The sequence below is a fragment of the Pygoscelis adeliae genome, unplaced genomic scaffold (assembly GCF_000699105.1).
Source record: "Pygoscelis adeliae isolate BGI_AS28 unplaced genomic scaffold, ASM69910v1 Scaffold173, whole genome shotgun sequence".
Classification (NCBI taxonomy): domain Eukaryota; kingdom Metazoa; phylum Chordata; class Aves; order Sphenisciformes; family Spheniscidae; genus Pygoscelis; species Pygoscelis adeliae.
The window spans coordinates 1,007,907-1,024,424 of record NW_008824409.1 but is presented as its reverse complement, the minus strand read 5'-3'; the positions used below and the strand labels follow the sequence as shown (position 1 = coordinate 1,024,424).

The 16,518-nt window shown below is 38.6% G+C and overlaps 1 protein-coding gene across 1 annotated transcript in view; it reads right to left on the bottom strand.

The window, feature by feature from the left end:
- Positions 1–1,539: 1,539 nt before the first annotated feature.
- The window catches only part of UNKL (unkempt family zinc finger-like), a 61,605-nt gene continuing 46,626 nt past the window's right edge, over positions 1,540–16,518 (bottom strand). Inside the window, exons 12-16 of the mRNA XM_009320516.1 lie at positions 14,101–14,193; positions 9,853–10,083; positions 8,996–9,198; positions 7,907–8,161; positions 1,540–5,664 (exon numbers count right to left, since the gene is read on the bottom strand). Coding sequence (XP_009318791.1) covers positions 5,509–5,664; positions 7,907–8,161; positions 8,996–9,198; positions 9,853–10,083; positions 14,101–14,193 — 938 coding nt within the window. The 3' untranslated portion in view covers positions 1,540–5,508. The remainder of the gene's footprint in view (positions 5,665–7,906; positions 8,162–8,995; positions 9,199–9,852; positions 10,084–14,100; positions 14,194–16,518) is intronic.

Below are 16,518 nucleotides of genomic sequence, written 5' to 3'. Positions count from 1 at the left end.
TGCCGCGTTGCGAGGGCCGCGGCGGTAGTAAGGACTGCGCCGCGCCGCACGCGCCCGAGAGCCACGCGGCAGCCCGGCAGCCACGTCCGCGAAAACTACACCTCCCGGCATGCACCGGCAGAGACCGCCCGGCGCCCCCGTGCCCCAGGACTACAGCTCCCTGCAGGCCGTGGGAAGCAGCCCTCCCCGCTCCCTGACCTTGCCGACGCACCCAGAAGCCCCGGCGAGCCCTCGGCGCAGATCCGCGCTCCAGCTCCTTACCCTCCCCCTCCTCCTGGGACACCTCGGCGGTCTTTCCTGGAGCCTCGCTCGTCGGTCTGGCAGGGAATGGTCAGTCAGTCGGTCGGTCGGCTGGCTCCTGGAGCGATGGGCTGCAGGCCCCCTTTCTGGGGCACAGAAAAGCAAAGGAGGGCCCTGGGGCAAACCGAAAGGAAAAAAAGCTGATGGTGGGTGGAGAACACCAAAAAGCACCCAGAAAACTGTGGGAGAGGGGAGAAAGCTAGACAGAGAACTTTGTTGCCCACTGCAGGACAAACATGGGGCACGGAGGCTCACCAGAAGGCACATGGAGGGCTTGGGGGCAACCCAAAATGTGAACTGAGGGTTCTGGGGCACACCCAAATGCAAACAGGGGCCACAGAGTTCCTCAAAATGTCCTCAAAATCTGAGGACATCAGAAAGCAAACCGGGAGACCCGATGGTGCACCTTGATGAAAAAAGGTGGTTCCTGCAGTGCAAGTGCAAGGCCTTGGGGTGTATGAGAAGGCAATTGGAAGACCATAAGGCATGCATCTCTACAGCTTTATCACCAGTCTACTTAGGAGTAAGTCACCATGTAAGACCGTGTGTGCATCTGTCTTCCCCTTACACATTGTTGGGATTGTCTATCCCCACCTTCATTACTGAATTTCTCATGCAAGGACAGCATGTAGGCTGAGACTTTTTAGTAACTGACTTTAATTTACTTGCCTTGCCAGATGTGCAGTGGCTCTTGGGGGGGGGGGGGGGCGGAAGTGAAGAAGTCCTGGGCGTTACCAGGAAGGATATGGATGACAGGACAAGAAGCTCCAGAAAACCTTGGTGAATCCACATCCTCGGTAGCGTATGCTGTCCCATTCTCTGCATCTTGGGAAGGACAAAGTTTTGAGCTGGAAAGGTACAAAACTACCATCCTGTATAAGGTGAGCCTAAATGGGCTGCAGTTTCTAACATCCCTAACACTGGAGGGTATGAGAGGCATGGACTGTAGAAAGAGGCGAGACTTATGTGCTCCTCCTAAACAGCATCTCTTATCGCCACTGTTAGGGACAGGATACTGGTCTAGACTTATGGCGATAGCTCTAGCCCAGTAGGACGCTTTGTATGTTCTTAGGACATGTGGTACCAAGAATAATGGAATGGAAACGTGATTATGTTTTCATTACTTTGACAGCCTCTGACTTGTAGACCATTCTGCTGAAATCAGTTTCTTTGTGTCACAGTTAACACCTCTTTTCCACTGAAACAGTAAATACCAGTCCCAGTGGTTGAAACCCTGAAATGATTAGGAATGCCATAATTAGATTGCAGAGGAAAACATATCTGTAGATTTTTGAGTCTTTAAACACAGTATAGCTCAGAAATAAAGATCAAAATTTTATTTCCATGTTGGTAATAAAAATAATTCCGTGACTTCTGTAAACCATTGCATAAACGCTATAGTGTAGAAAAGTTTTAACAAGTGTTAACAATTTTAAACAGTTCACTGCAAGTACATGAGTATGCATTATAAATAATATGTTTTGTATTAAGAACAATTTCATTCACAAAATCATTTCTGTCTGTACACTCAAAATATTAATGGCTTACATAAATTAATATGAGTAAAAATTCCATATTTATTTAGGGTCTGATGATGACCACAGTTACACAAGCATAGTGTGACAGTTATAATATTACTACCTATATTTAATACTAGGATACTCTGAATGGCAATATAGAACAAAACAAGTATGTCTTTAATAATCTGCTATTCAAAGAAGACTAATAATAAGCCTATAACATGCAGCTTGGGATCTATCTGTAATTAGCATACTTCCGGTTAAATTACAGCTCCTAACTGTAAAAACCCTGAGAAATCACAATTTTAATCTATTATTCCCCAGGCTAAAATAATTGTGACAACATAACAGCATTCACATTAAAAATTATATTCTTACATAAATTAACACAAAACTTTGTCAAATACCAAAATGAATCTTGAAAATCTATTTAGTTTGCTTTTATGTATTTTGTGAATTCAGCAAATTACCGTACTGTAGTCTCACTAACATATAATTTTAATGTATCCAGTTTCTAGATAGTGTATATAGTACAAGGATGAATACTTAAAAAGGTCAGGTTTCACTTCTGACTTCTTCCAAATAGTCCTCTCTAGTCAACTGCCTATATTCTGTTATCCTCCATTTTAAAGTAGTGGTGTAAAAGTACATATTTATTTGTATTTGCAGTTGACTTGCTTTAGTAAGATACAGAAAACTTTGCTTGTAATTCCTCACAAAAAGAATTTTGTGAGGAACAACTGTATTATTTCCATATGATTGCTATGTATGGTTCAAGTGATTACCTAAGGATTCGTCTGTAATTATAGCAAGCTGCCCAGTCTGAGAATTTCACACATAGGTATGTTTCTTTGGTATGTGTTTTTTGTTTCTCCACAAAATGGTTTGTTGATAGTTTTTAAATGTGTCCGTAACTCAGCACCAAAGAAACCTACAGGAAATGCCTGCAAAATTTTCAGTACTGATACTACTATAGGACACACATCATTATTTTCAAGATTCATCACTGTAAAACACAAAACATACAACTTTAAAAAGCAAGACTAAACATGTTAGTTAATTTTCTCTAAAAATGCAGCACATATAAACTATGAATGTCAATCTGATGATTCACACTGCAAGTGCTGTTTACGTTCCTTTTTTGTTGGTGTCACGAGATTAGGAAAATTGCCTGTTACTACCAAACAAAAAGGGACCAAAAAATAGCCCTAGGACATAGGCAAATGCACTAAAATACACTAAAACTATAAACTTTGACAAGACAGCACAAAACCATGCTTCTGTATCTCATGGGTAACAAATGTCACATAGCTGCATATGGCCTAAGCTGGTTTCTTCTAAAATACCAAAGCAAAAATTTTCACTAAGATACTTCTAAACATTTTTGTGAGCACAATGGTTGCAGAATGCTGTTCCACACTAAATGAATATAGTAAACTGGTGTCCAAAATAACTTCTTGTTTGAAAAATATGTAGCATAATTTCAAATGATAATTAACACATTATTCTTTGATTTACTCACTGTTTTAAAAAAACCCAAAACCCCAACAACCCTTACATAACTAAGTTTGCTTTAGTCCAAAATATTGTTAAGGTTCAAAAATCAGTCTTTGTCATAGACTGCACAGATGTAAAAAATACATTTATACCTACAGCCAAACTTGGTGATCTGAGTTCCTTTTTTTTAAAAGTCTAAAGCTGGCTTCACCTTTAAAACGGCAGTATCTTATTTTAGGACAGAAAGGTGTGTTTGAAAATGCAAATACAGTCCAATTTTATACTTTTCTCAGTACAAACGTTTGAGAGAAACTGTGTTAAAGTCAACAAAATCACATTATTAAGCCCAACTTTGGTTTTTAAAGTGATCTTCAGACAAAATTTTGAAACAGAGGCAAGTAGAAATGTACTTAATATTTTATCCTACTTCTCCCTTCCCAAAAGGTCTCCAACATTCCTGCAGATCGACGTGTCTTAGGAAAGCAGCGACAAGTCTGTACATTTAGTTCTTACAGAAAATGTGTAATGATTTTTTGCTAACTCAAGCCTTTGTACAAAGAACGCTAAAACCCAAAGGAGAGAGTGATTTCAGTACTATTGGCTTTGGCCCTTTATTTAATGCTGACACCGTTCTGAAAGCTCTATTTCAACAATAAGAATTTTAGTATACATCTTTTTTTTTGTTTTAGCATGACTGAAATTTAAATAGATTAACTCTTTGCTGCCTGTGTGAACTCACTTTTTGTACTGAATACAGTAATATGGAGATACAAATCATGTAACACAGTAGTAGGTCATTTCAATCTAAGTTGTACTAGTGTCACACCTGAATTTAACAGAAAAAGGAGTAACGCAGGCAATTATTCCATGTAAGAAAAATAAAAATATACAGTGTTAACATGCAGTAATTAATTAATTTTTTTTTTGAATTGCATGTTCCCACCTACCAGAATGAAGTAAGGATATTACCACCTTTTAAAAGAATCACTGTGTCAAAGTGCCACTGCCTGATTACATACCTAAATAATTTTGTAGTTCCTTTCAAACATGCATTACTTCATTACTGAAAAAAGTGTATTTTAAAATATTTATAAAAGCAAGAGATGTATTCTAGTTATTGTGAAATTGTTCAATACAAAATTAAGCAATAGAAATTATTTGCAAAATTCTTCTTTTATGTTTTCTGCCATTTTGTAGGATATTGGACATAGGCACTTGGTAATATTATATATATATATATATATCATATCTGCTCCCAATGAGTACCACACAGGTTAGGAGATGTACAAAAACTTTAAGACTACAAACATCCAAACTGAGGGAAATATGCAAATGCACAGTCGTTTACTAAAACCAATCTGTTTCACAAAATTAAAAACATGTCTTTGAATATGAAAGCATACATGCCTCACTGTTTTTGTCTCCGCTGGTACATTTATAAATACTACAAGTATGCAGTTAACTTATAAATTGTAAAAAAACTAGATAAGTTGTAATTTCTATTTAATCATATTGTCATTTAACAGTAAAACCATGTGAAATATTTTAAATTCACAGTACACATAACTCATTATTGCATATTAAAAAATAAACATAAGACCTAGAAAGCAGCTTGAAGCAATTTACAACAGATCTTCTAACAAAACACAATAATTAAAAAGTGCTTTTATATTAATCAGAGTTTTTCAAACATCCAAGTAAACATAGTGTTAGACCGATTCCAAAATACTGGCTCTGGCATTCCACGCACAACAGACATGGCAAAGGGACCATTTGTACTGTTGAGTGTGTAGTTACTGTACTTATGTATCCATCTTCTGTTAATGAAAATAACAAGTATAAACACTTCATTCAGGCATTATGGTAACATTTATACAAAGTGATTACAGTGCAAATGAACCTAAGTAGCTTGTGCACTAGGAGTGCAAGTGGAAGTCAGAAAAGGCTGTGATGGGATTGGAGGGTAATGGAAGAACCTCAAGACTATAGAACCTCATCAAATGACTGAAATTGATAGGTAAAGGTGAGCAAGCCTTATTCTCTATCTTAAAGCAACTAAGTTTCGCACATCAAAATGGAAATCAGTCTAGCACTATTAAATGGCTTAATTATGAGTGATACAATTCTTATACAAAATACAAAACCAATATTATTTAATTCATAAACGTGATATGAGTATTATGCCTGTATGTTACCACAGATTTTTTTTTTTCTTGCAGCAGGGACATTCTTCTTGTGCAGCCGCACAGTGATCACAAAGTACATAATGTTGACATGGATTCAGGATAATACTACCATCACCTTCCTGACATACGATACACTTCTTTGACTGAAGCTGAAAAATCACCTGTAAAAAGATTATTGCACTCAGTAAAAATTATTCCAAAGTATACAGTTGCATTCTAGCAGCTTTACGCTTAGCTGTCCTGAATAAACTTCTAATTTAACAACACAAAGGACAATGTTTTTGTATGACAGATAGCTGAATTGAGGGTTGTAAGATCAGAGCACGCACAACCTTTAAAGTAGCAGCTGGAGGAGTATAGGTGCTTTTAGAAAGGAAAATATCTAGAATTGAACCTCTGGACTGAAGTTTTCCTGCATAATTGGAATGAGCGATGCAAACAAGCAAAAACAAAAAAAGAGGAAATAAGCCTTTTTCGTTGTCATATACTCCCTCATTTTGCCATTTCAAACCACTGTTACATTTTCTCATGCCATGGGAGATGTTCACATTAGGACAAAAAGGAAGCATCCCAAATGTGCGATACTTTGAATAAAGCTACTGATACAGACTTTGGGGAGGATGTTACAACTGCAAATAAATGTCTCCATGTGATAAGCCACATCAACCCTATTAAGGAACAAGAAGAACTGGAAAGCATCTAAAAGCCGTGTTAATTTTTGAAGAGCAAGACATGGTTCAGGCTAAGAACCCAGAATGCTATGTATGGCACTGCCTAAGACAGCAGCTTTCTCCTGGAAGGAAGAGCTAAGTGAGAAGAGGCCACAGTGGTAAAGGAAATCTGAGAAACTGAGGAGCTGGAAAAGGTGGTAATGGTTCTGATCACTCCAGCCTGGCTGAGATTACTTCCATTCCAGGTTGTAATGACTTTTTTGGTAAGAGATCCCAAGACTCTTTTGCTCCTCTTTAAAATCCCTTAGGAGAAAAACAATAGTGGTCCCTAATGCAATCCAGAATCCTGTAAATGTACTCGATAACAAGAGCCTGGTAACTAGCAAGTCTTGTCCTCGTCCACCTACTTTATTGACAAAGACTTAAATTATGTTTTAAACTCCTCTAAAGAGAGCCTAGCTTTTTTTTCAAGGCTGTAGTTCATACTGATACAGATGGCACTGGACAGGAGGTGCACTGAGACAGAGAAGACACTGCTGAACTCAAATAGGTACTAGAATATGGCAGACTGTCCCAGTAGCGCAAAGAAATCTTTTTGTCTAGACAGTCCCATCACAGTCAAAACAAAACAGCAAGAATTGATGTCATATGTGGTGTCACTGCCCTTAGAGATTGCAGGGGAGAAAGCAATGTGAAACCAAGTTGTGCCCAGCAAGGTTTGAAGTATGGTGCCTGGAGCAAGTGCATGGTCATTATCATCTTCCTTGATGTGCTCAGAGGAGTGGCACCTGACATTCCCAGCTTTGAGAGCCCTGAGAAATGCCCTCAATCTGTCAGTGAAAGAACATCCTAAATTTTGGCAGAAACTGAGTCTGGATTTGAAAGAAGGTGAAATACAGCAATATGCCACTAAGGTGATTAGGGGACTGAAGCATCTGATATACGAGGAGAGGCTGAAAGAGCTGGGATTGTTTAGCCTTGAAAAGAGATGGCATCTTACTGGTGTGTATAAATACCTGATGGGAGGGAGTAAAAGAGATATGGACAGACTCTTCTCAGTGATATCCAGTGAAAGAAGAGGCAACGGGCACAAACTAAAATAGAGAAAATTCCACATAGACATAAGAAAAAACTTTTCTTACTGTGAGTGTGGTCAAACACTGGAAAAGGTTGCCCACAGAGGTGGTGGATTCTCCATCCTTGGAGATACTCAAAACACTACCGGGCAAGGCCCTGAGCAACCTGCTCGAGTTGGCCCTGCTTTGAGCAGGGAGTTGGACTGGATGTCCAGAGGTCCCTTCTAATGTCAGTGATTCTATGCTCCAAGTCTGTACTGGCATGTCTGACTACACAAGCTCCTAGCAGGGAACCTCACCACCTACCTTCTAAACAAGTGAAAACATGTAACTATTTTCATTTATTTAGCACAACTATTTTTATTTATTTAGGTAGTGCCCAAAACATTGAGGGTAAAAGTTGGCATTAAATCTTCTTTTAATCACCCCAAGAATTCTTGTGAATCACTTGTAATTTGTTCTGATAGCTGATCGAAAACTTAGAAGAATCCATTAGGTTGAGAAATCTGAACCATCCTCTATTCCAGAAAAAAAAGACTTAACATGGAGAGCAATGTCACTCCTTGAAATGCAACCTGGCATAAATATGCCATTAAAGGTTACTGAGCTGCCAGTTTCAGTTAATCAAAAATAGTTATGCAGATGAAGAAACTCACCTCATCTATTGTTTCTAAATCTAAGTGCAGCCGATTTTGTAAGGAACGAAGTTTTGGCAAGGATATCTTTTCTATATCTCCATAGTTTTTCATATAAGGTAATGTAGTAGATAGACAAGCAGCTAATTGCACCTTCAGCTTTTTTAATTTATGTTCCACTTCCTCCTTCTTCTGAAGAGCGAGTTGTTTGTCTGCATCTGCAATGTTAGCACGTTCTTTTGCTTCTTGAGCCTCTTTCTGCCATGCATCACATGCCTAGGAGAAAGAGATTTCCAGAATATAAAAAATAAATTTTTTAAATTAACAACAGAAGAGCAAATTCAAAAGCCTTCAAAGATGCAGGTAATATCTAATTTTAGACATAACAATGCATTTATTGTCAATTTAACACTTCTCCCTACTTATCCTACCTTCTAGTTAACAACTCTTCTTGTTTTGTCTTAATGTAATTTTTAGGTATGTCACTGTTACTTGTCTGTAAACAGCTAGAAGCTTTTTTGGAGCTCTATAAATGGAACACATTTGAAATGTTAAATTCATAATTTAATGTCAAGAGACATCAAAAACTATCAAAATTTAGTACAGCTACTTAGCTACTCCTTGTCACAGAGAGAACAACATGAGGAGAAGAAAAGGACTACAGAAAATGCACTAGAATGGCAGTTATCAACCACCTCAGTTAGACTGCTGAGATGGCTAGATACTGTCCAGGTACACTGTACAACCACAGCTGCTGGCAAGCCTCTACTTTTTATGCGTGCTTATCATCTGAAAGAGGTACAGGAGGGAATGTATGTCTTTAGTTACTTAAACATCAAGATACGTTGCTGTTCAACCCTATCCTGAATATGTGTAAGTGTCCCTGTCTAGACAGGCAGATCAACTTCCAGAAAATAAATTGCCCTTTAAAAAGCTCAGTTTTCTTTATGCCACTAGCTCATTTTGAGGATGGAAAAAACATTCCTTTGACAGATGGTAATAGAACTCTGGATCCAAGGATAAGAAGGTATGTAAAAAGGAAAAGCACTAGAAGCTGCTTGTTTGTTACAAAAAAAAAAAAAAATTTAGTATTACCATAAATTAGCATACCTGTTTTACTTGTTGCCAAGATTCTTCCCATTGTTTTAGTTTTCTCTTGGCATCATCAAGTTCCTGTCTAACTCGATTTAGTTCATTCCCACTGGTGTTTGAACTTACTGAGGGGGTAGTGCCACTGCTTAGTACTGGGGATGGACTAGGAGAGAAACTCCCCGTTACAAAGTCCCAGATGCTCCCGGTAACACCATTTAAACCTGTGAAACAAAGGCAGAAAAAAATCATCATTCTGCACACACTGCTGCAAAATGTTTCACATGCAGAACAAAACAGATGTGCCACATATGCAAAAATTATACTTTTATCTGCAAGACTCAAAACATTATTTCACTACCTTCAGAAATGTGACAGTCTGGAAAATGTTTACATTATTTAGAACAATTCAGGAGACTTACCACATGTTTTTTTTCTTGCCGCTTTTAATAAAAGACAGTACAGTCCACAAAAGGAGAAGGAAGAGTGGGAATTAATTTATGTACAAAAAGCTTTGTTCCTAGCAGCTCATACATCGTTTTAATTCTTCCTCTTTCTCTGTTTTATATTTTCCTTTAGCAAAATGCTGCAGCTATGCTGCCTGTATGGCAACTGCTCTATTTTACCCCTTTCAAACGCCTCTGTAAATATCTCCTTTTCCAAGAATTCTTTTTTTCCCTTCACTAGGAACGGAAGTTCACTCCTTGAACTTTCTCCCACATACAACTCCTTTATCAGTAGTGTTATCAATTACAATAGCTAGGCTTTGTGGTCCAGATTAAGTAGTAAGAAATGTGCAAAGCCTTGAACTGAACATTTCTTACCTGCCATTGAGTTCCCTCTTACAATTCACAAAGTGCAGCCTTCAACTTACTTACCTAAAGAGTTGTGAGAAGAGGCTGAGGTGCCTAACATACTATGTTCTGTCTTCAAAGGCTGAAGCTGCTGGTGGTGAGGAGCCGTAGTGGATGAAAGAAAAGACTGAGACAGCGATTGTGAAAGAGAACTGAGTGGAGAGGTTGAAAGGGATGATGAAGAATGTAAAGATGAGGAACGAACAAGAGAACCTGGAATATTGACAGGTGCTGAACTTCCCAGTAATCTTTGACCTATGTATGCATTAGGGGGTAAAAAAAAAAAAAAGTATTAGTTCCAAAGCAGTACACCACTCTCTGTAAGTATTTTTCTGAAAAATGTATCAAATGTAAATTAAATTATATATTTAAATACCTTCCATTAAAAAAGAAATCTTTATTTATCTCCTATTGCAAAAATGTTTTTTAAATTGAACACCTGAAAGTAGTTTTCCAAGTACCAAGAAAACAGAATTTGTAGCTTTACACAGCAGTGGCCTCATCTGCAGCTACAAACAGAGAGAAACACTTTTCAGATCAAGTTATTCGACTTACTCATTTTTACAGCCAACAACTAACACAAGTGGAGAAACTGACTGAAACAAAGGATTAAGAAAAATTTGGTTTTTATTTTTATTTTAATATATAAACTAGAGTTGAGCAAGTGAGACTACCTTGAAAATCAAGGTATGATTGACATAGCTCAATTTCTTTCCTCCACATACTTTTGCTTTTGTTCAGTAGATTTTAAATGTCAAATATACTTAACTCTCTATAAAAACTGTGTTTGAAACAAAGTAAAAATTAATAATTTAGTCAAATTCATTGTTCATAATTTCCCAAAATAATGATGATGATAAAAAATAGGTATTAAAAAAAGGATGTTCAATCATGCAATTACTTAAATAGACATGCACAGATGCAGTGCATTTTCCTGGTCAGGAAACAGTTCAATATTTCCTGTGAAGATTTTTCATCAATATGTTTGAACAGCAACTAAAAATGACATCAGATTTTCTTCAGAAAAATATAGCAGTCAATGATTATACTTAAAGCAAGGGTCATGATTCTAATTTTCTGGTTTTGCTTAAAACAGGTGAATTCATGTCATCAGAGAAAACATCATTCCTTTTAGAAGTATTTCAAAACAAAAAGACAGGGATGCTCATTATAAGCTGCATTGCCACAATGTCTTCAAAAAAATGTATCTTGAAATACTCAGCAAATGTTACCAAGGTCAGCCTCATGACCAACTACATGAGGAGGATACAGGACAGATATATAACCACAGACGTACATAATATACCAGACAATAAATGTACACCTTTTTTTTTAACGAAGTAACAAAGTAAAGGGAGTTTAGTTAAAAAATCTGGCCAAGTAAGAATTGTCTTAAAAATTAAGAGCCAAAGTAAAGCCCCCAAACAAACACTGTATGAAATGGTAGCAGAAGAACCATCTCTTTTCTGGTTCTTGAAGTAGTCTTCAAATCTAGTTGAATTTTGACAAATACAATCTTGCCTGCGTGTCTTGAGTTTAAGGGAGAGGACCCACGCTGGAGTAGGGACAAGTGTGAGGAGTAAGGAGCAGCAGAGAGGAACTGTTATGAACTGACTGCTACCCCCCATTCCCCATCCCCCTGCGCTGCTTGGGATGGGAAGGGAGAGGTAGAAGAGTTGGGAATGAAGTTGAGCCCGGGGAAAAGGTGGCGGGGGTTATTTTAGTTTTTCTCTTTGTTTCTCACCGTCCAACTCTATTTTAATTGGCAATAAATTAATTTTCCCCAAGTCAAGTCTGTTTTGCCCGTGACAGCAACTGGTAAGTGATCTCTCTGTCTTTATCTTGACCCACAAGCTTTTTCATCTTACTTTCTCCCTCTATCCCGTTGAGGAGCGGGAGTTAGACAGCAGGTGGATGGGTGTCTGGCTACCCACCAAGGTCAACCTATTACACCGCATGAACTATCCTCCACATACAAATAAAATTGATTACAGCTTTCCCTCCTGTTCCATACTTCCTGGTACTTCCAATGAAGCATAATCATTCCTGCAGCATAGAACAAGGCAGTAAAAAAAACATCACTACCACCAAATGTGAATTGTAAACTGCCTCCCCAAATGCTCTACTCAGATCTGAAGACAGAAGCATTTCACCAGTCACTTTATGTGAGGCATCTTCTGCCCACGTTCAAATGAGTGAGCTGATGAAGTGAAAAAGTCCGTTTCAAACCAAGTGACTTTCCTGAATTCTGTTTGCTCTGAAGCTTCATGTATCCACACACTACTGGGTTAATAAAATTAGGGATCTTGCCTAGAACTGTCCCCTTTCACTGCAAAGGAAGCACTTGGAGGAGGAAAAGTTTGAAGCAGAATCTCTCTGGATATCTGTGTTATTTCTGAAAATAAGCAACTTACTGTTGCTTATAATATATGCTTTCCTAAGGGAGTCAGGGCACTTGATGTTCACTTGGGTCAAAACGATTTTCATGCCTTACGACAAAGTCTTGAATCTGTAATACTTGAGTACTGTCCTATCCACTGCAGTCCCAATGACAGCTTGCATATTCCAACAACATCAAATATATCTGTTGTGTGTTGTGTTTTAACCCAGCAGACAGCTAAACACCACACAGCCGTTTGCTCGCTCCCCGCCCCGAGTGGGATGGGGGAGAGAACTGGGGAGAAAAAAGTAGAATTCATGGGTTGAGATAAAGACAGTTTAATAGGACAGAAAAGGAAGGGAAAATAATAATGATAAAAGAATATACAAAATAAGTGATGCACAATGCAATTGCTCACCAACTGCCGACCGATGCCCAGCCCGTCCCCAAGCAGCGATCGCCACCCCCTGGCCAACTCCCCCCAGTTTATATACTGAGCATGACATCATGTGATATGGAATATCCCTTTGGCCAGTTTGGGTCAGCAGTCCTGGCTGTGCCCCCTCCCAGCTTCTCGCTGGCCAGGCATGAGAAGCTGGAAAGTCCTTGACTAGTGTAAGCACTACTTAGCAACAACTAAAACATCAGTGTGTTATCAACATTATTCTCATACTAAATCAAAAACACAGGACTATACCAGCTACTAGGAAGGAAATTAACTCTATCCCAGCCGAAACCAGGACATATCTGTATATTCTGTTAAATTCTGTAATATCTGTTAAAGCCAGTGCACTAAAGATATAATAATTATCTTAACGAAAAATTGCATAATGTATAGAGACACTAAGTGCAAGCTTTTCTTCTTGGAGCAACAGTCAGCAATAATAAACTAGGGCGCAGCTATAGTTGTTTTACCCTTTGCGTCTAGAGCCAAAGGGCAAGAAGGACATGGCAGGAACATATTTGCCATCCAAGAATACAGTTTTGTTTGCACAAGTGGAAGCTTAACACATATGCACAACCAACTTAATAATAACTGTAGACCTCCTTCAAAGAAATGCTAGCAAAACAGATATCAGAAAATAAATGGAAGTATTATAAAAACATGTCTGTTATCTTGCTCTATGACTCTCAAAGGAATATGATAATGAAATTATAGTTCCTCAGTTTTCACTTCCTATTTTTCTTTTTCTCTTGATTATTTTCCCTTTTTCTACTTTCACAAAGAAAAGGTGGCATTTTAATTTCTTCATGTTCTCCCCTTCATCCTTCCTCCCTGCTGTCTCCTCCCTGCACTGCTCTCCTTTGCTATGTCTTCCTCTCCTCTCCCTTCCCAGAAGAGGCCAAATGGCTGAATACTTCCCAACAGACCTTCAACTAAATTCCTCCTTCCAGGCTAGATTGATAGAAAGATTAAATCCCTAACTTGCAAGTACTAAAGTCCTAAATGTTGCTAGCTCCTTCTCCTCAAGAATTGTCCCCACTCCCCCTCTCAGCAACCACCTAACCATGGAAGTACTTTTCAGTCCCCACAGCACATACTGCCTGCTGTCAGACATTTTGCAGCACTCAATATGCAGGCAGTCAAGCTCAAGCATCATGCCTTCTTGTAAATGCATGCAAGTCTTTCCATCAACTATTATGCCCATGGGCCCAAGTCATTAAGCATGTTAAAAAAGCCCACCAAAAAACGTTTAATAGACTGGTCCCTTGCAAAATACAGACAGGATGATAGCGGTGCAATCTCTTTACACCACAAAGTTAAACAGCTGGAACAAAACTGAGGACTTCAAAGTCTTTGCCGTCTGTAACTATTTTGACGAGTAAGAGTTTAGAAAGGTAAGAAAGAAAGATATTTTAAATGAGTATAATTTACAAATTGGACCTCTTACTTGCTAATCCAAGGTCACTGCCTTCTTGATCTTCTAATTCTCTATCTATGGATGCGACGTTCACATCATTAAAATGCAAATCTAAAGCAGAACCTGTTAAACAAAACATTATATCAATGAATTATCCTTGAATTATCCACAAAACTACCATGATGGCTGAAATGAGGAAACTTTATTTGACTATTTTTGTTAGTGCTTCCATCACAGAACTCTTTCGCATCTAGGTCATGATCTTAAGCATACTACAGACACACAGTGAAGGATATCCTCTGTATTTTCTAAAAGGGAAAACTTTCATATATAAGCTATTACAGCTCTTTAAGCTGGTGAGATGAACAGAGGATAATGGAGAGGTGGCTATCTATCTGGATTTTCAGTAAATCTGTGTCACCTGTTGTGCTTAGATGTATGTCAACAGAAAAAGAGGAAAAATAAAATTTGGATACCTATGTAAATGTATTTTTTATTATTATTGAATAAAACCAGGTATTATACCTGAAGAAAGGCACTGTAAATGCCCCTTACAACAGTTAGCCCTTGGGGTAACTGAGTTACATATCAGGGCATACAGATGTAAGGAATGTCAGAATATTAAAATGAAAATGTGCAATATTTTAAAATAAATAAAAATCAAAATCATTATTTCATTTCGACTCAACAGTTAGACTGCCTTTGATTTTAAGGCTTATGTCAGTCTAAACTTTCTCTGGGCAATGTCATGAAAAAGTTCTTATCAGTATACTTCTTACGAGGTCCACTGCTTATAAAGTGTTAGAAGATGGATATTTTTTCCCTTCTTCCTCTTAACTTCTTTTCTGCGCCGGAAAGGGTGTAATTAGGGAATTTATCCCTCTGTACCTATACTTTAACTAATGTTGAACAACTGCGCTGTCAGGAAGACAGGAGAGAAGTCTGAATAAATACTGATTTTACAGGTAGGAAAGTGACTATCTATCTCAGTCATAGTGATCAGGTCAGTGATAGTGATTACCTTTGTAAAGAACTTTTAGATTTTTATGTTGAAAATCATTATTAAAAACTGGCACAAAGCCTAAATGAGTTGAAAAGGAACAAACAGAAATAAAAGACACACTGGCTTGTGTAAAAGTTTCCAGAAGATCCAAAAGGGATCTCTTGATCCCTTTGGAATTAGACTGATTCCCCTCTCATAGCCTAGTCGTAAACATTAGGCATTGTAAACTGCAGAAAATCTTTGGCAGAAGTACTAGACAGTTGTAAAAGTGCTAAAAGTCAGAAAATGAAAGCACCATTTGGATCATTAATACAGGATCAGTGCAGTGTTATTACGTATAGGCATTTTCTAATGTTGACTAGGCTATCTAACAGACTCCACAGTCTCGAAGTTCCACATAATACATAAAGGGAGTTACTGACCTAGAAGCAGGATCCACAGAACAGTGCTCTGGAAGCTGCCTAAGCTGTCCAGAACAAAATACCAGCCAAGAGATAAAGTTCACATACACAATGACATTCGTGACAAAGATACCCGAGAGTTAACATAGCTCTTTGTGAAGAGTTACTAGCCTGGGTCTCAAAAGCAGTATTTTATTAGTATGGAGTTGTCCTCAAACAATAATCCTTATCTTTCAGCAGTACTGACAAAGCAGCTTGGTGTCCAACAGTCAGAGGGAGGAAGCTCTCTCTGCATCGTCATTTTGGCCTGAAGGGCTATGCCCTAGCTTTTCAAAGTTTTCCAGCAAGAAGCTTCTCTCTTAGAGGCAGGTGCCTAAGCCAGTCCTTCTATAAAACACAGTAAGGAGGGGAGAGATGGCCTCCTTTTATTTGATGACTCAAGGCTTAGAGCGGCCACAAGTGCTGTGTGAAACCCAGATTAGAAGTCCCCATTGCTGTACCTTTGCCTTTTATAAAGGTAAGGCCTTTCATCTGCAAAACTGTAGCCTGCCTATCTTGCCCTTTCACCCAGCTGCTCCGGTAGTGCCTTCCAGAGTTTCTGGGACACTATGTTTCCTTTCTTGTTCTCATGCTCACCATCTTGCTATGCTCACCATCTGGCACCTGCCAACCCTCACAGCTCTGTTATGGTAGGTTCTCAGGGGAAGTGACTGCCACTGGTGTGAGAATCATGCTTCCTTTCTCTTCTTCTCCTACTCCTGATTGTAGCTTTTGATTTACATTAGAGGGATCCAATAATATCTTTGGACACAGCTCAACAACCAATTAGCGCGTAGCACCATCCACTGACCAAAGTGTGCTCCAATTAACACTAATAACATCATAAGCAGGAAGAGCCCATAAGGAGTCTGGGACAGTCTTGATGAAAAACTATAGTTAATGCAGTTAATATGGGAAAAGTATTATGTGGGAGAGAACCAGCCGCTGCACTGGAGAGGATGCTTGTCTGCCCTGCCTGTCACTTCTTTTCCCACCTGGCTGGTG